Raw genomic sequence first — 23,364 nt, 5'->3', positions numbered from 1 at the left:
TTTAGTTTAATGTTTTATTAGAAATTCATTTGGCAAAAACATACATAAATGGAGTTAACTTGTTAATAAAGGTTTAGCTACAGAACCACGTCTCACTTTGTCTTCTTAACCAATCATCTACTCCCTTAAACTTATTTAAGGAGAACCATCCATCTAGCACTGTTCTCGTTCTTTCAAACCCACCCTCCCTCCCTCCATTTCCTCGATTCCCATTCACAATCCTTTAATCCTCTTTACTCTTACATATAGGTTGTATCGCGGGGTCCAATCACTCTGCCAAAATATTACAGTGACAGTACCCCCACTCTGAGTCTCTTGGCATAGTAGGACGCCCGATCAACCTACCCACCTGTTCACCAGTCATCCTCTAACTCCCCTACAGTAAATTCATCCCTACAGTAAAGTCTAGCTCAAAGTGTGGCGTGGTCCATGCTGGTGAAATAGCTGTTGCAGTTAACAGGAGAGTTAAGCGGTCAAGCTTCTTGTTTTTCACAAATAAGCAAGTTTAATTCATTCCATGATCTGTGTAAAAAACTGCCTTGGTTGCCTCAACGTGGACAAACAGCTTTTGGAGAGTTTCAGTCAGTCTGGAATGGTTTGGCATCTTGCAAGGTCAATAAAAGCTGAAAATCAGGGAAGCAAATTTAAGCATAACCTGTTTTAGTAAACTCAGAATTATACTGGTATGCATGCGGTCTATGTAATAGATTTTGTTGTCTTTATTTGAGCTGTGTTACAAGCTAAATGTAGCTAAAGGTGTACCCGGTCTACCATAGGTTACCGTACTGCAGATGTTTCCAACTTATGGACCTAACACTGATTTAGTCTTGAAACTTCAATAAAAACCCGAGCTCGTCTCCTGAAGCTTTCGATAAAGGCTCTGCGAATGTAACGGGCTGGGACTCCTTGAGGCACGATGACCTGAGACACAGTAGTGCTCCCACCAGGTCTCCGTGGCCGATTCAGCTGGACTTGCAGGTTGTAGTATCTCTGATTGTTGCGGATTATGATTCCCTGCATATCAATACGGACGTTAGCAGAGTGCATCAGATTGGATGATGCATGCTCCACCAGATTGCCATTGTCCCAGAAGCTGATTAAGTTTTCGATCTCTTCTCTAAATTGACTTCCATCAGTGATTGCGTTAGGTGCTGGCTCAGCAGAAAAGGTGGTCATTATCTTATTTCCTTTGTCCACTTTCGTGCATATCACAATTCTCTGGGGATTATTTGCGTCGGCTCTTTTGCTGCGATGTTTAGAGTCAATGTAAGTGCACTCTTCAGGTTCAATGGGCCCACAGTAATCATAATCTTTATCTGAGGTCCAGCACCAGTTGTAACTTTTGCCATGTAAGCCACAGAAATGATCTGAGCGACAGGGTGTGCCTTTATAAGTTACATCCACCTCTGGAGAGCAGTAGTCCCAGTCATTTTCAATGTGGCACCAGTAGTAATCTTTACTCTGATAATACCGACATTCGTCAATGCAAACGTAATGATACTTAGATCGGTGGAGGAACAGCTTTGGCTCTACGAGCCCACAGTAACCCCAGCCACCATCCACGGCACACCACTTGTAGTTATTATTGCGTTTTTCACATGGGCTGTCATCTTTACACTGCTTGTTCATGTAATCTCGGTTTTCATTAGGCGAACAGTAATCCCATCCCTTCTCAGTATGGCACCAATAGTAGTGTTGACCTCTCTGTTCACAGTAGTCATAACACTGTGCACCTGTGTATGATCCATAATGGGTCAGGCCTTCCATCACGAGTCCACAGTATCCCCAATGAAGTAAATTAATTTTGCACGAATAGTAGTCGTTTCCATTTTTCTCACACCTTTCACTGCACTGCCGGCCCCAGTAGTCCATGCCTGTTTTAGGTGAACAGTACATTGTCTGGCACTGTCCATCTTTATCAATGGTCTTGCACTTGTACTCGCCCCAGTAAACCTTGCAGTCTTCAACACAGCGCGTTCCTAAATGAGTCCAGAAAGTTTTCCCAGCACTCGATGAACAGAAGACGAGGAGCAAAAGAAGAGAGATGTTCAGATGCTTCATTCTTTCTGTCAGATAGAGAGTAAAGTGAATAAAGGCATCATGCTGTAAAAACAACCTCATTTTTTCTAGGACTTTGTACTGAACAACTGTAAACATTACAATAAGGAAGTTATTTCAGGTGAGCTCTAAATTCCACAATGAAAATTAATATTTCATTGATATTTCTTATATTTATGTACATCAAAATGTGAATTGGAAAGTAAATGCCTAGAGTACTATAGTTACAACTGATTGTCAGCCATACATAGGCAAAATACTTTGTTTTTGAAAATGAGATATTGATATTTTGGGATATTTATTACCTCCTTTATTATGTGAAATATATGTTGAGTTGCCAGATTTCCAGTGTTCTACCCATGATTATTTCAAGAGTTCACACTTAGCTGATGATTGATCATAAAGCTTGTTTGGCATGCTGTCCCGGGAGAGAGCCCTGAGCTCATAAGATCCTCGAGCCCGGGGCTCCCTCCCGTTTGCAAGGCGAGAGAGGAGATTGAGCACAGGTAGATCTCAAGAATTTCCCTGCTGTAGCGGCTATTGAACAGACAGTGATTGTTCTTAAGAGATAACTACTTATATACTTACTTATTAGTCAATTAACTTAAGTTGCAAGTTTGTGGACGGTGCGAGGAAACCGGGGAACCCCACATGAGCATGGGGAGAATGTGTAAACTCCACGCAGAAACGTCAACTGGCTTGGTAAGAGCTAGAACCAGTGACGTTCTTGCTGTGAGACAACAGTGCTAACCACTGGGACACCATGTCACCAATCTAGGAATAATGAGTAGCGGGGGAAGGGGGGATTCTTCAAGACGAAGATGGCTGTTATATGGAAAGAGTATTTATAGTGGCTTAGGAATCGTCTGATTGGTGAATCATAAATTGAATAACGCGGGGCCGGCTGCAAGCAATCATAAGCACGTGATCCTCTCAAAATTAGTTTATAAATAACAGAACTAAACTTGGCTGGAGAACAAAGTGTTCAAAGCTATTTATTCTCAGTTTCACACCATCTTTGTTGGGCGGTTTTATACAACCCAGGCTCATTCTGAAAACGTAGTCTCGTGTTTCTGGAGACAGCGAAATTCTTCCCGGGAGGTATTGTTTTCGCGAATCCACGAGTGGCCGCTGTGCGCGCTTTTTTTTGTATCTCAAATGTCTCTCGCGAGTGCCATTCGCGCTCGCACTGTTCTCGCGTAAACCCACCAGAGGCTGCTGTCGAACAACCTGAACAAGTCGAACAAGTCTGATTGACTGGGCGACCGGACAATCGACTGACCCACTCTCCTCCTTCACTAAACCCAACCAATTTTACAGATTGACCCGCCCACCCGCTTACTTCCCTAAACCCAACCAACATTTTACAAAAGCCATCCAGAAAAAGAAAAGCCCTCGTCTGATTTTTACCACGTTTTCGGATTTTACCACATTCTCATCCTGTTATGAACGTATTGACTTTTGGATTCTGTTTTTGTCTTACCTGATTTCTGGAATCGCTCTTCCCCGGACTTGAACCCGGTCGCTGTCATCGTCAGCTCCTCTCTCCGTCTCAAGTCCGCCGATGTACACAACGAGCTAACTAAACAAACTGCTTACGACGGGAAAGCCCTCCACACAGAGGTAGGCAGTCATCCGGTAAGCGCGAAAAGCAACGGCGTCATACCGCCCTGTAGTGTTCGCTTAAAATGAAATGCAGCCATAAATACCTCCGGCTACAAAATTGGCAGTCTCCAGGAACGTCCACGGGACTACATTTTCAGAATGAACCTGGGTTGGTTTTATAAGAGCAGTTGTTCTACTTAAGGGATGACAGCGGGGAACAAAAGTCGATGAAGCGCAAAGAATCCAGTGTAAAAAGCATATATTCACAATGTAAAATGTCAGAAAGTCCTAGCAATCAAAAATGTATTCAAAGAAATTACTTTAAAATCACCAATATGGTAATTAGTGTTTGTTTTAATTGGCCACTTTGTCTTTGACTTTAAATAATTATGAACTTGGAACATAATTGAACAAGGTAACAAACAAATTCAGCCTGTGGAATAGAAAGATCACTGTCATGCATTAACAATGAACGAATCTGTGTGAAAAAAAGATCCTTTTTGGTACAAATTAAGACCCGCTTAGATATCAAAACATTCAACTTAAACTCTGAGGAAAATCTAAATATATGAATACAAATTGTGCTCTTATATTGACTAGGTCAGTGTTTCCCAACCCTGTTCCTGAAGGCACACCAACAGTACACATTTTCAATGTCTCCCTAATCAAACACACCTGAATCACCTAATTAGAACATAAGAAGAGACTCCAACACCTGAAGTTAATTAGTCAGGTAAGGGAGACATCCAAAATATGTACTGTTGGTGTGCCTCCAGGAAAAGGGTTGGGAAACACTGGACTAGGTAACCAAATGCCTGTTCAAACATCTCAGAAATCCAAACAAGTCCAATGTACCTTAAAATAATTTGTTCTTACCTTTCAATTCAGAGTGAGGTCAGCTATTCAGCAACCCTGGGTGATGTCTGTACAGCTGCAAACAGGTTCGGCTTCTTAAAGTTTGATTGGAGTAATTGTTCAGGCTCAGATTATAGGTTATGAAAGAAATTACTCTGAGACTTCGCTATATATACTCTTCTGAATACAGGGTTTCTCTGTTCTAGCATGAATTCCTTTTTAGGACATAAGTTCAGTTTGACCCTTGCTAATGTTGCAACTAGTTCTTGTGACTTAGCAAAAACAAGAGTAAATAGCTGTTGCAGGTAAGGAGAGATAAGCAGTGAAGCTTCTTGTTTTTTGCACATAACACATAGAGGTTTCATTCCTGTCACACCCTATATTACAAAATTACTTCTATCGTCTTAACGCTACTAAAGAATTGCACACAAAAGAAAACCACATAGTCACAGTGAGGTCCCTTCTTGAAAACCTACAAGATACACCACATTATTTTACCAGCTTTCCTAATCGTGTTCTTGTTCTTTCTACCACTTTCAGTATATACTCATCCCAAGGTCCCCAGAGATTATGCAGCGCCGTTGATGTAATCCAAGACCTGTGATGAAATGTTGCCAAGGTATCCATAATCATGGACCAGGATGTATCCTGAGCAGATACTGTGGTGGTCATGGAGGAGTGGAGAGCATGAGATTTCTGTAAGACCACATTGACAGACGAGTTCCCGCTTTGATACAGTGGGCCAGCCTGAACACCTGCTCATGACCTACTCACACCTGCAGTTCTTCACGATGGACATCCAGCATTCTCCAGCCTCCGCCGCCTAGACTGCAGCTTCACACAGGAAGTTTGTCCAGAGGAAAAAGTGGTCATGCCAAACAGAGCCTGGTTTCTCTCAATGTTTTTTTTTTCCTTCACTTTCGTCAATTGGTGAAGCTTGTTTCTCCACTGTCGCCACTGGCTTGCTTGGATTGGGACTTGTGGAGCTGTGCATTGATGGATTTGCTCTTCAGCAATGTAATTTAAACCACACTGAACTGAACTAAACTGAACTATGAAATCTGGACTTTACTAGAACTTCTTTGACACAGTCTATATTGTAAAAGCGCTATATAAATAAACTTGAATTGAATATTTAACATCTGCTTTAATTTAGAGATGATCTCCACCTGAAATGCTCCACTCCTTGTTTTCTCCATCTTTTGCAAACCTTGCACAATCAAATCACTCACATAATTTACTAAAGATTGATTAGGAGAATGCACCTTTTCTGTAGGATCTGTTACAGATCCTACAGAATGTGATTGTTTAGGTTCCTATTGCAATAAGAGTCAAAGTGATGTTTTCTATCTGCTTTTAAATATTATTAAATAAATTAGGAAATGATCCATGACAACTTTAACGTAAAACAGTTTGGTATGTTTATCTTCAGCCCACGGCTCTTAATGATATTTGGTTTTTGGTCCTTCATATGAAAAGTTTGGTCACCCCTGGATTACACTGTATTGAATGAGAACCAGCAGTTCTTTGGTCAGGTTATTAAAACACAATGAACAGCAGAATGACTCAAAACGCATCAAGAATCAACATATGAATCTCAACATTTCAGAGCGTTCCAATATGAGTCCAGTATGTTTTCCCAGCACTCGGTGAACAGAAGATGAGGAGCAAAATGAGGGGGATGTTCAGACGCTCCATTTTTTTCTGTCAAGAGGAGAATGAATTGAATAAAGGCATCATGTGGTAATAACACCATCGTTCTTTTAGGACTTTGTGCTAAACAACTGTAAACTAATGTATTTATTTCAGGTTAGCCCTAAATTACAATACCAAGGAGATATTAAATATTTTTATCATTATGATTGTCATCTCCTATATTTTTGTTAGGTTTAATGAAATGAATATCAAAAGAATACAAGCATTTTCAACATTTTATTATTATTATAACATTTATTTTACCAGGAAAGACACATTGAGATTAAAAATCTCTTTTACAAGAGCATTCTGGCCAAGATTAAGCAGTTTACATGTCACATGGGTCTAGCAAACAAAAAACAATTACAGTTATCATAATTCACACATTGACAAACTATTCATTTAAACTATTGTTTTTACACACCTAAAGTCAGGAAAGTGGGCGTGTCCAGCTGTGTTTAGGGGGGAGTGTCGGAGGAGGGAAAGAGGGAAGGTGCATAGAAATTTGGTTTCGGTTTGGTCACATGCTGATTTTCACAGAGGCAAAACAACACACAGACGCAGGGGAGAAAGACAGTGACTGCGTTTACATGGACATCAGTAATCAAATTATTTGCCAAATTATTAAATGGTGGACTTTAACTGCAGTTTGGCCCTTTCATTCAGGAATTTCATTCATGCCCCTCGTGACAAACGAGATATTTGATTCGAGGAATTGCTGGAAGCTTGAATTTTTAATGCAGTGTTTGATACCGCATAGCGAATGAGAAAAAAAACCCTCCACATTTCCCAGTAACTTAGATGCACTCGGTAGGTAGCGCCAGAAAGCCGTGTGTGTTATTCCTGTCACAAAATGCGTCATAAATCCTACACAACGGTAAGTCTGATTGCGGTGTTTACATGTTTACACTCTGAGAGCAGCATTTACAGCGGATCTTTCAGTCCATAATATTGTAGTGATATTAACGTACTGTAAACTTTAGTAACTAAATCATTTTGACTAAGGTCTGTCTTTAAACACTAACTTTGCCATCTGAAAAAACAAACAAAGAGCACTGATCACTTACTTACCAAATCTGTAGAGACGGGACAATCAACACAAACTGGACCCGCGCCTTTCTTAAAAGGAGACGAGTGGCAAATCCGGATTTCACCGTTTCCAGATGAGAAAAGCTCTCGGGTGAACAATGACATGTGTTTTTGTTGCGCGTCTCGTGCACTGTAATCCACACGTGAGTCCAGCTGCGCTCTCATAGCGGGAAATGAAAACAAAACCTTTGTTGCAGCACATTTATGAACACAACACTGACGACCCGTGGATCCTACTTGTTTTGGCAACACAACATAGCGTCTCTTTGCCATCTGAACACTGTACAGGTAAAAACAGTCTTCGAAGCTATCATGCATATTAATGAAGTTGCACCGCATACACAATAGAGCAGTGTTTCCCAACCCTGTTCCTGGAGGCACACCAACAGTACATTTTGGATGTCTCCCTTTTCTGACCCATTAACTTCAGGTTTTGGAGTCTCTTCTAATCTTCTAATGAGTTGATTCAGGTGTGTTTGATTAGGGAGAGGTTGAAAATGTGTACTGTTGGTGTGCCTTCAGGAACAGGGTTGGGAAACACTGCAATAGAGCAACCAAGTCTTTGAACCAAGTCTTACTCATGAATGAATGCAGCACACTCAGAGACGTCAAAAGTACTTCCAGATACAGACAGCCAGTCTACACACTGGAATACACGCAAGGATCTAATTGCCGTGACGCAGCTTCAAAAGTTTGTTTCAAACCGGAAGAACGAATTTGCACAAAATAACGCAAAAACAAACAATTTTCACTTTTTAGTGAAATATATGTGTCCTAATATAGTGTTTAAAGCAGCGTGGGACTGACTGTCAACAGCTCAAAACATCTGTTTTGGTGTTTCGTGACCCTTTAAAATTAGTTCTAAATCTTAGTGCACCACGGTAAACAGTATCCAATGCATGCAGACTTTGAGACGAAGCATGCATATAGATAACATCACCGTAGTCCAATATCGACATAAATGTTGCATCAACCAGCTTCTTTTTAGCATAAAAAGAAAGGTAGTTCTTAATTCTAAAATAAAAGCCTAAAATCACTTTTAATTAAGTTTAATTTACACTAATTGCTGAATGTAAGAATTAAAAGAAAGTGTATCATCAATTAAAATTCCAAGATTTTTGTTCTGGGACACCAATTTAATCTCTGCACCATGAGTAGTACCTAGCTTTTGCTTTGTTTTAGAATTTTAAAAATCACATAAGTGTTGTGTTATTGGCATTTAAAACTAGTTTAACTCTGATACATTGTGTTGAAGTACATTAAAAGCAATCTGTAGTTCAGAAAGGGCCAGGTTGGGTGTAGATGCAACATATGACTATTGTCCAAATGTGAATTGGAAAGTAAATGCCTTGACATATATTTTTATATCTGCTTTTCTGTCACTCGAAGGAAAAAGGCAGTAAATTGTTTGCTGAAAATTAGTTATTGTTATTGGGATATTCAAGGACCGGTGTGTTGACATTTTATCCTACCCATCAGATTATGCTACCAACACTGTATTTGAATGGTTCTGAGGTTGGGGATTAGGTAGGTTAGGACGATATTACAGCTTCATATCACACTACTCCACATAACAATTTACACTGGTAGCAAAATATGATGGGTAGCACATTGTGTCATCAAAATGTTCTACCGATTTTTGGAATGGGAGGCAGGACAATCTGACAGGGTAGGACAAATCGACAGAACACCTTTATTATATGGAGTTGAATCTTGAGTTTGTTTCATCGTTTTTCTATAATTGCCAAATTTCCAGTGTCCTACCTAAAAATTAATTCAGCTGGGAACCAAAATGTCATTTTTCTCAGTTCCACACTTTAAAGGGCAATTTTATTAGAGCAGTAGCTGTACTTAAGGTACTGTACAACGACAGTAAAACGCATGCTAAGTTTATAATAAATGAAAGTTTCTACACTTATATTGTTTGTTTAGGAAAATGTAAAAGTGGCAAAGTTTTGACATTTGTCATGCACATAAAAGACAATAATAGTGTGCAGAAATGTTTTGTGTTATTCAATTATCTTTTTTTATCTTGCACCTGGCTTAGATTCTTTGGATGTGCATACTTTGATCTTTCTAAATGAAAGTTTGAAAGACAAATGACAGCAAACTTAATACCAACCCAGGCTCATTCTGAAAATGTGGCCCTATATACATTTCTGGAGAGCGGCAAATACGTCCCAGGAGCTACAATTTTTATTTATTTTTTGCAGTTTTTATGTTTGCGAATCCACTAGAGGTTCGCTTTTTGAGATCTCAGATTTCTCTCGCGAGTGCCATTCGCTCCTGTTCTTCTCGTGAGAATTCACCAAAGGCCACTGTCGACTGACCGACTCACTGATCGACCAACTGATTCCCCACGCCCACCACCTTCTGTAAACCCAACCGTCATTGTTTTGAAAAGCAATCCAGAAAAAGAAAAGCGCCCTGATTTTTACTACATTTTCAGATTTTACCACATTCTCACCCTGTTATTTACTTGTTTAATTTATTTTTCGGCTTTATTCGCTTTCTGGAACCATTCCTCATTGGACTCGAACTTTGTCATCCCGATCAACTCCACTCTGCGTCTCAAGTCCACCGACATATGCTGCGAGCAACTGGACAAACTGGCAACAGCTTGAAAGCCGTCCATACGGAGGTAAGCGGTCAGCTGTTAGCGTGAAAAGGTACAGCATCATACTGCCCCGTAGCATTCGTTTAAAAGACAAAATGCAGCCATACGTACTTCTGGCTACATAATTCGTGATCTACAGAAATGTATAAAGGGCTACATTTTCAGAATGAACCAATGTTGCTTAGAACACAGCAACAATAGGCCAGAGACTCCCAGAACATAGACAAATACACCTTCATTTATATTTTTATTAGCAGTCACCATGATTAATGTTTGCTTTAGCTGGGCACATTATCAAGTAGGGTGATACACAGTTTTAGTACTTGCAATAGAAAAATGGCTGTAATGCATTAACAATGAATTGTGAAACCTTGTGAAATCTTTCGAGAATGCTACAACACCTTTTGAGTACAAATGAATAAACATCAGCACTCATTCAACCTAAGCACTGAGGACAATCTAATTAAACAAGTACTTTGTTGTATCTCTGTACTACATGATGTACCATCGAATTATACTTCACAATTAAAAGATTAATCCTATTTACATGAAGATAATTTGTTCTCACCTTTCAATTCAGAATGCAATCAGAACTTCACCCTGTGTGGTGTCTGTACAGCTACAAACAGGTTTGACCTTTTAGGGTTTGATTAGAGTAAGCGTTCAGGCTCAGATAGCAGAAGGCTGAAACTTCGCTATATATACTCTTCTGAATACAGAGTTTCTCAGTTCCAGAATGAATAGCTTTTTTGGACACGAGTCTAGTTTGAGCCCTTGCTTGCTGATGTTGTAACTAGTTCTTGTGACCTGGCAAAAACATTAGTACATGGCCGTTGGTAAGGAGAGAAAAGCAGTGAAGCTTCTTGTTTTTTGCACATAACACACTTCCTTCCACACCCTGTATAACAAAATTACATTTATCATGTTGAGTGTACTAAAGAATTGCACACAAAACAAAAAAAAAGTAGTGTGACAAAATGTTGTTTCGCAAGACCAAGGTGCTGCAAACTAGTTTAGCATAGATGACTAGTTTAGCTAGTCAAGCATAAACATAAACTGGCAAAAATATAGTATAAGAAACCATCACCAACTGAGTATACCAACATAGGCTTATTCTGAAAACGTAGCCCTATATACGTTTCTGGAGATTGTGAAACATGTAGCCAGAATTACCTATGGCTGCATTTAGTTTTTAAAATGAATGCTACTGGGTGGTATGATGTCATTCCTTTTCACGCTTACCAGCTGACTGCTTACTTCCGTATGAACGGATTTCTCGCTGTTACGTGTTTGTCCGGTTAGCTCGCCATGTACATAGTTAGATTTGAAAAGCAAAGAAAAGCAGTTGACCTTGATGACGGGGTTCGAGTAAGGTGAGGAACAGTTCCAGAAAGGGGGTAAGACATAAACAGAATCCAAAAATAAAGTAAAGAAGTAAATAACAGGGTGAGAATGTGGTAAAAAAATCAGACGAGGGCTTTTCTTTTTCTGGATTGCTTTTTAAATTATCGGTTGGGTTTAGGGAAAATTGTGTGCGGGTCAATCTGTGCTTTTGAAAATACTATTGGTTGGGTTTAGGGTGGGTCAGTCAATCGGTCAGTCGACAGCGGGCTCTGGTGGATTTACGCAAGAGGAGCAGGTGCAAATGGCAAATTTGTGATCTCAAAAAGCATACACAACGGCCTCTGGTGGATTCGTGAAAACAAAAACTGCAAAAAGATGGCAGCTAGCTCTCTGCAACTCTCACATGGTCGCTTACTGAAGCTAAGCAGGGTTGTTCCTGGTCAGTAACTGGATGGGAGATCATATGGGAAAGCTAGGTTGCTACCAGAAGTGGTGTTAGTGAAGCCAACAGGGGGTGCTCAACTTGTGGTCTGTGTGGGTCCTAAGGCCACAGTGTAGTGAAGGGGACTCTACACTGCTCAGTGAGTGCCGTCTTTTGGATAAGACATCAAACCGAGGTCCTGACTCTCTGTGGTCATTAAAAATGGAAGAGTATGGGTTTAACCCTGGCATCCTGGCCAAATTTGTCCACTGACCTCTGTCCATCATGGCCTCCTAACCATTCCCATATCATAATTGGCTTCATCACTCTGTGTCCTCTCCACCAATCAGTTGGTGTGCGGTCTAGTGCAATATGGCTGCCTTCGCATCATCCAGGTGGATGCTGCACACTGGTGGTGGATGAGGAGATTCCCCTCAATGTGTAAAGCACTTTGAGTGTCCAGAAAAGTGCCATATAAATGCAAGGAATTATTATTACTAAAAAACGTAGCTCATGGGACGTATTTGGCGCTCTCCAGAAATGTATGTAAAGGTACATTTTCAGAATGAGCCTGGGTTGCATATAATATACCACTGAGTCTTTGTAGCATGAAATGTTTGTTAGAAGTGTCTAATGTACATATAAAGGGATAAGTGTGCTACTACAGGGGGTTTGTATGGCCCACTCATCTGTGTGTAGCACACGCAGAATTGCACTTCAAAATCATCAACAGTTTTGAAATTGGGGTGGGATGACTGAGGTGTTAATGCTTAAGAGGTGGACATCAAGATTGGTGCCCCACATGGCTGTGTGCTTAGCCCGCTGCTCTTTGTGATGCATCAGGAGCAACAAAACTGTTAAAACTGCCTGATCCATAGATATGCCTGCTTCAGGTCAGCAGACTCACCATATAGCCCCTACCTTTTCACACTCTGTTTCAAGAGCCAAGAGGATGGTGTAGGCATAGGAAATTGGGATTTGGGCCATTGGGATAGAATTGGGATTGGACCATAGTCTCTTCCAGCTCTTAACATCAGGTAGAAGGTACTAAAGTATCTGTCAAATAACTCAGCAGCTTTTTTCCCAGGCAGTGAGAGCTCTGAACTCCTGTGTTCAGTGTAGTAGTGCTGGAGGTGTTGTGGCAGACATAGACTGACTAGGGTCTTCCAGTAATAAAGACCCAATAACAGAGGTTGGTGGTCAGGACAAGCAGACTTAGTTTAATAAACTCTCAAAACACTTCATCATGATTAGGCTCAGTACAATAATTCAGACAGAAAACCTAACACACGTTTAGATTTATGTTATAATTGAACCTTATTTGAAATCACCCTTGTGGAGATCAGTGTTTGCTTTATTTGGGCACTTGGTCATTGTCTTGAAATATATATGAATTTGTAACATCAATGAAAAACTAAAAAAATTCAGCCTATTAATGATGGGAAGTTTGGATCATCGAGTCTTGTTCATCGAGATGAACGAATCTTTTTTCGAGTCCTTTCATTCAATTTGCCAGAATAACATTAAAATGTTACGAGATCAAACTTCATTCGCAGGGTGGCAGGGCGCACCCTTATGGATAGGGTGTGGAGCTCTGTCACCCGGGAGGAGCTCGGAGTAGAGCCGCTGCTCCTCCATATCGAGAGAAGTCAGCTGAGGTGGCTCGGTCATCTCAGGACATGAAACACTGCTTTAGTTTAATGTTGTATTAGAACTTAAGAACTTAATTTAAAGTTACCATTGTGGTAACCTGTGTTCTCTTTAGTTGGACACCATGTTGTTGTTTTAAAATAATTATGAATTTGGAACATCATTGAAAAAATACGCAATATCAGCCCTTGGAAAATAAAGATCTTTATAATGGGTTAACTATGAACTGATCCTCCAAAAATGCTAATCTTTTTGACATCAATACTTACCCCACCTAAAAACTAAGCTCAACCTAAAGGATAGATACATTATAGTAAGGACTTATTGTGTTTTTTTACTGCCTAGACCAGTGTTTCCCAACCCTGTTCCTGAAGGCACACCAACAGTACATCTTTTGGATGTCTCCCTTATCTGAACCATTCATTTCAGGTTTTCAAGTCTCGTCTCTTCTGATTTGATTCAGGTGTATTTGAATAGGGAGAGATTAAAAATGTGTACTGTTGGTGTGCCTTCAGAAACAGGGTTGGGAAACACTGGCCTAGACAACCAAATCATCTAATATAAATCTCTGCAATCCAAAAGGTAAAAATTCATGTAAAATTATTTGTTCCTACCTTAGATTTGAGAGTGTAGTCAGCGATTCAGCAACGCCTGGGCAGGTTCGGCTTCTTGGGGCTCGATGAGAGTAAATGTTCAGGTTCAGATGATAGATCATTAAGAAAGAAATTGCTCTGAGACTTGTTTAAAGAGTTATAACGCATCACCATATGAAATGGCTTCGCTTTAATGAACAAGTTTAAAATAACCAATCAAAAATACCAGCAAAAAGTCTTCACCACAAGGTTTTGTCTCGAACTAACAAAGATTTTCTAAGTTCTAGCATGAATGTCTTCTTTGGACATAGTTGCTGAGGTTGTAAGTAGTTCTTGTGACTAGGCAAAAACATTCATAAACAACCGTTGCAGTCAACATAGAAGAGATAAGCAGTCAAGCTTCTTGTTTTTCACAAACCACACACAGCAGTTTAATTCTTTCCATGACCTGCTTTGGTTGGCCTTCAAGTGGACAACCTGCTGTTGGAGAATTTCAGTCGATTTGGAATGGTTTGACATCTTGCAAAATTAATGAAAGCTAGAAATCAGAGAAGCAAATTTAAACAGGTCATTTCATTAGATCAGGGTGGGGCTAAGTAGGAGCTTTCACGCTGATCCCATAAGTTCTGCGAGGGTTGTGGAAATTCTAAAATGAACCAAAACAATTGATTACAATTTGCTTAAGATTGGCAAAGAAAATTCGGCACATGCATCAACCAGCATAATTTGAGAAGTAAAAAAAAGATAATTTCGATAAAATCTCATGTATAAATGTACTCATTGGTTCTACTCTCTAGATTTTCTTATCTGTATTTCTGCTGTACAGTGATAGCAGTACCCTGTCTACCATACTTTATTTCATGTCTCCAACTCATGGATCACACAATCATTTAGTGTTGCAACATCAATATAAATCCGAGCTCGCATCTTGAGACTCTCCAGAAAGGCTCGGCGAATGTAACGGGTTGGGACTCCCTTAGGCACGAGGACCTGGGACAAGATGGTGCTTTCACCAAGGGTCTGTGGCTTTTTCAGCAGGACTTGCAGGTTATAGTATGTCTGGTTGTTGTGGATTATGGGACTCTGCAAGTCAACATGGACATTAGCAGAGTGTATCAGATTAGAACGGGCCTGGTCCATCAGATACCCATTGTGCCATTGACTGGTTAATTTTTCCACCTCATGTCTAAATTGAATTCCATCAGTGAAGTCACTAGAAGCTGGCTCAGCAGTAAAGGTGGTTATTATCTTGATTTCTTTGTCCACCCTTGTGCATATCACAACTTCCTGGATATGATTTTCAGGGGTTCTTCTGCTGCGATGTGTAAATGTAACGTAGGTGCACTCTTCAGGTTCAATGGGCCCACAGTAATCGTATTCTGTCTCTGAGGTCAAGCACCAGTTGTAACTATAGCCATTTAAGTCACAGGAGTGATCTGAGCGACAGGGCTTGCCGTTGTAAGTTATATCCACCTCTGGAGAGCAGTAGTCCCAACTATTGGCAGTGTGGCACCAGTAATATTCTTTACTCTTAGAATACCGACATTCGTCAATACAAACATCATTTGTATATGTTCGGTGAATGAACATCTTTGGTTCCACAAGCCCACAGTAACCCAAGCCACCCTCCACTGCACACCGCTTGTAGTCATTATTGCGTTTTTCACATGGGCTGCCTTCTTTACATGGCCTGTTTTTATAATCTATGTTTTCATTAGGTGAACAGTAATCCCATCCCTCATCAGTATGGCACCAATAGTAGTATTCACCTCTTTGTTCACAGTGGTCATAACACTGTGCACCTGTGTATGATCCATAATGGTTCATGATGTCCGTCACCAACCCACAGTATCCCCAATGAAAGAAATCAATTTTGCATGAATAGTAGTCATTTCCATGCTTCCCACACTTACTGTTTTCACTGCACTGCCTGCCCAAGTAGTCCAGGTTTCCCTGAGGCGAACAGTACATTGTCTTGCACTGTCCATCTTTATCAATAGTTTTGCACTTGTATGCGCCCCCATCAGTCTTGCAGTCTTCAATACAGCGTGTTCCTAAATGAGTCCAGAATGTTTTCCCAGCACTCGATGAACAGAAGATGAGGAGAATAACGAGAGAGATGTTCAGATGGTCCATTCTGTCAAGAGGAAATAAAGTGAATAAAGGCAGCTAGATGTAATAACAGGACTTTAGAACTTTGTACTGAACAAGTGTAAACTAAGGAAGTTAATTCAGGTTTGCCCTAAATTCAACACAGGCTCATTGTAAAATTGTACCCTGTATTCATTTCTAGAGGTCATTAATTATGTAGCCAGAGCTACATATGGCTGCGTTTTGACTTTAAAATAAACGATAGAGGGCGATATGATGCCGCTGATGGCTTCTGATTCTTTTCGCGCTACCAGCTGATCGCTTACCTCCGTGTGGATGGCGTTTCCACTGTTAGCAGTTTCTCCAGTGGCTTGCCGTGTACGTCGGTGGACTTAAGATGCAGAAAGGAGTTGACCGTGACGATGGGGTTTGAGTCTGGCGAAGAATCGTTCCAGATAGCAAGAAAAGCAAAAGGCAAAAAATTCAATAAACAAGTAAATAACAGGGTGAGAATGTGGTAAGATCTGAAAACGTGGTAAAAGTCAGGCTGCCGTAAAGGCTTTTCAATTTATGGATTGCTTTTTGAAAACACTGTTGGTTGGATTTAGGGAATGTGTGTATGGGGGAATCAGTCGGTCGGTTGGTCAGTTAGTTAGTCGACAGTGGATTTATGCAAGAACAGCAGGCACGAATTTCACTCGCGAGAGAAATTTGAGATCTTAAAAAGCGGCCTCTGGTGGATTAGTGAAGGCAAAAGCTGCAAAAACACATACCTCCTGTGACATATATCTTGCTCAGCAGAAATTTTGTCAATAATGGGCCTGGGTTGCCTAAATTCTAAAGCGATATCAAATCATTTGTTTGCTTTTTTAATTATTGTAATTTCTTATATTTTTCAGATTTAATGAAATATTACAAGAATTGTCACCAACTACCAAATATTCAAATTAAATACTAAGGCTGCATTTACACTGCATGGTTCAAGTGACCCAATTGCAATTGTTCTCCCCCACTGTTGTGCCTGGTTGGTCTCATGACATTGATCGTAAGAGACACAAAAAATCAATGATGTATTCTGACATCCCGATGCATAACAGCACAATTCTTAATGAGGAAACCAACCGTAAGAGAAAGGAGAGGCGCCTCCGCAAGAGGGCGCGCAGGACCAACAAACCAACTGAAGGACCTCTAACTGACCTCGCTACTCAGTTTAAACACATAACTCTTAGTGCATGAATGTGTAGGCACACTATCTATGAAGGCTGAGAATATAACTGCCAAATAATTGACTTATACTCGGATGACTATGTATCCTTCTTCCCGAGGGATTTTCCCACTGTTCAAATGATATATGCTATTTGAAATGTCGAATTTAATTAAGATGTGCACCTGTGTTTATGATCTGTTTCTGAACATTGTTTATGGGACCTGTCTCCCAACACGGTCCCAGAGTCGATCGTTATCTATGCATGATGAGTATAAAAGCTGAAGAGTATAAAAGCTGAAATGTACAAAGCAGCTTTGCGCTTTCTGACTTCTGTATACTGAAGTCGGTTGCCCTTTATCCTCAACGGAGGATAAAGTAAGGATTTTGTTTCTGTTATTTGTCTTTTGTTTATTCTATTTTTTCACTGGATTTTATTTTATTAATAAAAGTATATTTTATTACTTTTCTTCACTGGAGTGGACATTGACTTCATTTTCCAGAACCCATCAAGTTACCCTGTGTGGTAAAGTATGAATCTAATTTATTCTTTTTGCAAAAACATTATAAAGACGATCCTTTAACTAAACTCTAGCTAAGAAATATAGCGAAGGGAGGATCCTGGTTTATCTTTGTTTAATTAGGGTAATTAAATAAAGGCGATCCAGCACACCATGTGGCACAGATATTGTCCATGTATGTGTAAGCAGGAAAAAATCTAATGGATTCCGATTTACTCAAATCAGATTCAGGCCTTGTTCTTATGTAGAAATTTATCCGATATGAATAGGATCTGTGTTCTCGTGTCTGCAGTGTGATCGGATTTTCACCTGTCAATGCGAATCACATGTCATAAAACCCAGAGCGAATGACGTCAACTCGGATGCTTTCATTTCTGAACACACTTCAGCACTCAGAAGATGCTTACTGGTTCAAAAAAGCCTTAATTAAGAGAAGACAGGCAAATGAGAACTTTTCTGTTATAAACGATAGTAAAACAACTTGTCGAAAAGAATACAAATTTTTTTTTTAATAAACCTGCGAACAGATTAAATACAGGAATGAAGAAAAGGGTGCTTTTTTATTATCAGCTGTCAGTCAGCGCACGCTCTTTTTATTTCCTGGTCATTGAGTGCAGTGCAAATGCAGACAATTGGATACGAGTCACTTTTAAACGATGATGTAAGCAGCTCATCAAAAAATAAATAAATAAATCGGATAAAGTCACAAAATCGGGATTGACCATCAAGTTATAACCACATTTAGAACTCAGTAGGATGAACAATGATAGTGGAAAGCATCTTATGTTTGTGTACAACTGAAGTTTGCACACTTATTGTCTTTGTTTAGAAAGTACTACAACAGTTTAGAAAGATAGGATTAATTACGTATATTACTTATACTTAAATATAGGAGTACTTAACTATATTCCCTGCTGAAAAATCCAGCTTAAACAGCCTAGGCTGGTTGGCTGGTTTTAGCTGGTTGACCAGCCTGGTTTTAGAGGGGTTTTAGCCATTTCCAGGCTGGTTTCCAGCCATTTCCAGCCTGGTGCTAACTGGTCAGGTTGGAAAACGACCAGATAAATCCAGCTAAAACCAGCTTGACCAGCCTGGTTTAAGCTGGACATAGCTGGTTTTGGCTGGGCTCCCAGCCTGTTTAGGCTGGTCAAGCTGTTTTTAGCTGGCCTTTTTCCAGCCTCACTAGCTAAGACCAGGCTGGAAATGGCTGGAAACCAGCCTGGAAATGATCAACCAGCTAAAACCAGCCAATCAGCCTAGGTTGGTTTAAGCTGTTTTTTTCAGTAGGGTTAGAACATCAATTGAAGTCAACATTGCAATGATTAGTGTTCGCCTTAGTTGGACACTTTGGTGATTGACTTTGTATGAATATGAAATTGGATTTTTTTTTTAAAGAAAGTAATAAACAATTTCAGCCCTTGCAATAGAAAGATCAATATAATGCACCAAAAATGAACTGATCTGTGTGATATCTTCATTGTACATTGTTGTGTTTCTTTACTGCCTGGTCAACCAAATTATCTTCCCTACATCTCTAAAATCAAAAGCAATTTTTTAAAATTAAATATTGGTTCTCACCTTTCAATTAAGAGTGTAGTCAGCTATTCAGCAACTCTGGATGGTGTCTGTACAACTACAGATGGGTTCAGCTTCTTAGAGCGCTGTGAGAGTAAGTGTTCAGGCTCAAGAAATTACTCTGAGACTTCACTTTATATACACTTCTGAACACAGAGTTTCTGAGTTCTAGCATGAATGCCTTTTTTGGACACAAGTCCAGTTTTAGCCTATGCTTGCTGATGTTGTAACTAGTTCATATGACTAGGCACAAACTTACATGCAGAGCTGTTAAAGGTAAAGAGAGATAAGCAGTCATGTTTCTTGTTTTTCACAAATAACACTGACGTTTCATTTCTCCCACACCCTGTGTTACAAAACTACTCATACCATCTTAACACTACTAAATAGTTGCATACAATTGAAAACCACATATTGTAGTGACAGTACCCTCTTTAAAGTTTACACAGTATACCAATTTATTTTACTAGCAGTCTTATTTTCCCGCTTATTCATTCTAGTTGTTTATGTAAATCAGCGGCGTCCAAACTCAGTCCTGGAGGGCCGGTGTCCTGGAGAGTTTAGCTGCAACCCTAATCAAACACACATGAACCAGCTAATCAAGCTCTTACTAGATATACTAGAAACTTCCTGGCAAGTTGGAGTTAAAGTCAGCAGGACACTGCCCTCTAGGACCGAGTTTGCACACCCCTGAGGTAAATGTATAAACTGTTTAAATCATCAGCAAACTTGATGTGGTTGGAGCTGAATCTGGCAGTGCAGTTGTGAGTCAGCAGAGTGAGGAGCAGCGGGCTGAACGCACAGCCTTGTGGGGCACCTGTGAGAGGTGGATATTGCATTGTCCGTAAAAAAATGTGGGGATGGTATGCAAACAGTAATGGGTCCAGTTTGTTTGTTGGACTGAACTTGATGTGATTGATGAACAAACTCTCAAAGCACTTTGCCTCCCCTTACCGGTCACCGGTTTGAGTCCTGGCTGGGTCGGTTGGCATTTCTGTGTGGAGTACGCATGTTCTCCTCATGTTGGTGTGGGTTTCCTCTGGTGCTCCACTTTCCCTCACAGTCCGAACACATGCACTATAGGGGAATTGGATGAACTAAATTGGTTGTAGTGTGTGAGTGTGTTTGTGTGCGTGTAAATGTGAGTGTATGGGTGTTTCCCAGTACTGGGTTGCAGTTGGAAGAGTAAAATATATGCTGGAATAGTTGACCGTTCATTCCGCTGTGGTGACCACTGATAAAGACGTGACTAAGCTGAAGGAAAATTAATGAATGTATTAGAACTTCATTTGTAGTCACCAGTGTGGAGATCAATGTTCGCCTTAGTTGGGCACTAGGTCAATGGCCCCTTTCACACATACAGACCTTTCCGGAAAATTACTAGCAATTGTGTGCCCGTTTTGAAAATATAAATTTTCTGGAAAGAGAAGTTGTAACATTACCGTTAATTTGCAACATTACCGGAATGCTGCGCTGTGTGAATGCAGAAGAAATATTGCGGGAAAAAGAGTGCGTTTATGTCTAGAACGTGCTGACGTGAGACGCTACTCCAGCCAATCAGAACACTCAGAAGCATTGACGTCCATGCTGTTGATGAAAATAAAAGCCTTTGAATATTTTTCCAGACACATTTAGCTGCTAGACGTTAGTCAGATAACGTTTCTATATTCCTTCTGAAAGCTAACTGTGAAAGTAGTTATCGATAGAATGCTTATGATAAGTGATGTTTTATAAACAAATTTCGGGAGGAGCACGCGCAGAAGTTTCAGTATCAAATACGTCATTGACAATTATTCTATTATCCAATCAGTTCTTGGCCAAACCCCTATATATACCAAAGCTGTCTTACCTGCAGCATCTTACGACTTTAGCATCCCTCCACCACCTCGTCACCTCACCTCTTAAGCATTACAATCCTGGGGGGAGCGTTCTGGGGCCGGACTAGATACTTCGCTCGAATCCCTATTCCTCTCTGTTTCCTGATAAGAGGAATAACTCGAGTTTGGGTGTCTTCCCCGAGCTCAGAGCCCTCTCCCCGGACAGCACGCCAAATACGCTTTATGCTGAATCTATTGTAAGTGTGAACTCGTGAAACTGCTGTTAGTTTACCTTCAAGCTCTGCTTCAGTTGCTTGACGCGTGTGCACGTGAAGCAGCCGGTGAGCGCCAGCACACATACACATTATCTACATCTCGACATGCGAAAGTGTTCCTCCTATGTTATCATCGAAGTTGTTCACAATATTTATCATCCACATAGTTTGTAATGTAGTCAAACGTGTAAGCATTTAGGTGCGGGTCGCGCTTCTGCCTTTGGATGTCTCTGGGACAAAGCAGCTGCATGAATGCTAAAGCTTTAAATAAAAGTGAAACCATCAACGAAATCCCGACCCCTTCTGTGTTTACAAATAAAATTGCAGCTGTTAAGAGGTAATTTCTGGTTAATGATGTCAGAATTTACCAGTATTTTGAAATGGATATGTGAATAGTTTTTTCCAGGAAAAAAATCTGGAACGTCCTTGCCTGTGTAAACAGTCCTTTTTTTTTTTTTTTTTTTTTGCCCTTTTTGCCTTTATTAGATAGGACAGTATTGAGACAGGAAGTTGGAGTGAGAGGGGGGAGGGGGTAGGGTAGGGAAATGTCTTCCATCTGAGATTCGAACTCATGACGCCCTGATGTGCTACTGCACCATATGTCGGCGCGCTAACTAGGCTTTTGCACCGACACAGCTCTTTTTTTATTTAATTTCCGGTATCGCTGAGTGAAAGGGGCTATTGTCCTAAAAGTCATTATGAATTTTGAACATCATTGACAAAATAACATAATTTTGAGTAAAACTTGAGACCCTCTTAAATATCAGCTCTCATCAACGCTAGACAATGAGGGCAATTAAAATAAAAAATATGAATGCATGAATAGATGAACAAACTCTGAACATTGCAAAAAAGAAACTAAAACGGTGCATTGGCGATGCTTTCCATACACAGTGTTGTATTTTGGGGGGTGGCTATAACAAGCTGTTTGTATAAACACACACATGGACACACAGTGCCGCACTGTCTCTCATTCACACACATACACAAACATAGACACCACCAAACAAACACACGCACACACACGCGCACTCACACGCCATGCGCGCTTGCTTGCTATATTGTGCGATATTGTGAGACCGGAGTTACCGACCGCTGCTGCAACTTATTCGGAATGCCTACAGCTGAGAGGAAAAGAGAGGGGAGGAAGAGTCACGCCAGCATGCTGTGCTGTGAAGGTTTATTGGACTGATGTCTGTTGCATATGCTTTTTGATGCAGAGATACCCAAATAAATCCCAGTTCATCAACATTGCTGTATGGGTCCTTTTATTAAAACCAACAAACACAACGCAGAAGGACATCCATTACATTAGCACGTGATCCTTTCAAAATTTGTTTATAAATAAACTTCCCCAAAATAAAATCAAACAGTTAGTATCTTGTTCTCAGTTTAGTATTCAACACGAACTCATTCAAAAGAGGCCGAGTTGGATGGAGCTGAAATCATAAGATCTTCAAGCAGTTTCCTGAATGTGTTTGACACTCATCAGCGGTTTTATCTGAAACAACGCCCTGCAGTTGCTCAAGGGCTACTTTTTTCATACACAAAAAAATATTAGCATCAGGCAGGTTCAAGTAAACATCACTAACAAAAAGAATATCTCTAACATAAACAATGCACAGAGCAGGACAGTACAGATCAGGGGGTAGAACATTTAACTTTCCACAGTGACTTGTAAAAGTCTATTACTTTGAGTCAAACCTGACTTGGGTACTGCAACACTGAGATCAATTTAATATTGCATTTACAATCATTTAGCATTTACAATAATTTAGCATTGACAGCCGCTTCAATGCAGCACCTATTTTGGTGTTGATGCATTAACATGAAAAAAAAGTTTCACAGCAACATACACCCATTAGTTTGCACCATTGGACAGCAGATATGAATATCCTTTCAAAAACATCCAAGTCTGCATATAAAAACTTTAGCTTAACAGCTTTAATGCTGC

General features: G+C 40.2%; 2 protein-coding genes across 4 annotated transcripts; both read right to left on the bottom strand.

Annotated features, from left to right (window-relative positions):
* On the bottom strand, positions 1-4,642 carry LOC130217657 (uncharacterized). Of its 2 annotated transcripts, none has more exons than XM_056449814.1 (2): positions 4,540-4,642; positions 1-2,066 (listed from the first exon to the last, which is right to left on the bottom strand). In XM_056449814.1, exon 2 carries the CDS (start codon positions 2,059-2,061, stop codon positions 811-813), a length of 1,251 nt encoding a protein of 416 aa, XP_056305789.1. In that variant the 5' UTR covers positions 2,062-2,066; positions 4,540-4,642; the 3' UTR covers positions 1-810. The 2 variants fall into 2 exon arrangements, with proteins under 2 accessions (XP_056305789.1, XP_056305797.1); XM_056449822.1 differs by having other exon boundaries at positions 1-2,062.
* Positions 4,643-14,114: 9,472 nt separating this feature from the next.
* Positions 14,115-19,470, bottom strand: LOC130217645 (uncharacterized). 2 transcript variants are annotated; one of them, XM_056449802.1, is made up of 4 exons: positions 19,322-19,470; positions 18,053-18,164; positions 16,345-16,453; positions 14,115-16,064 (listed from the first exon to the last, which is right to left on the bottom strand). In XM_056449802.1, the coding sequence occupies exon 4, from the start codon at positions 16,061-16,063 to the stop codon at positions 14,786-14,788; it is 1,278 nt and encodes a 425-aa protein (XP_056305777.1). In that variant the 5' UTR covers position 16,064; positions 16,345-16,453; positions 18,053-18,164; positions 19,322-19,470; the 3' UTR covers positions 14,115-14,785. The 2 variants fall into 2 exon arrangements, with proteins under 2 accessions (XP_056305777.1, XP_056305768.1); XM_056449793.1 differs by lacking the exon at positions 18,053-18,164.
* Between the last annotated feature and the right edge of the window lie 3,894 nt (positions 19,471-23,364).

This window comes from Danio aesculapii, chromosome 3 (assembly GCF_903798145.1).
Source record: "Danio aesculapii chromosome 3, fDanAes4.1, whole genome shotgun sequence".
Classification (NCBI taxonomy): Eukaryota; Metazoa; Chordata; class Actinopteri; order Cypriniformes; family Danionidae; genus Danio; species Danio aesculapii.
The sequence above is the reverse complement of the archived record's forward strand: the minus strand, read 5'-3'. Positions and strand labels throughout refer to the sequence as shown.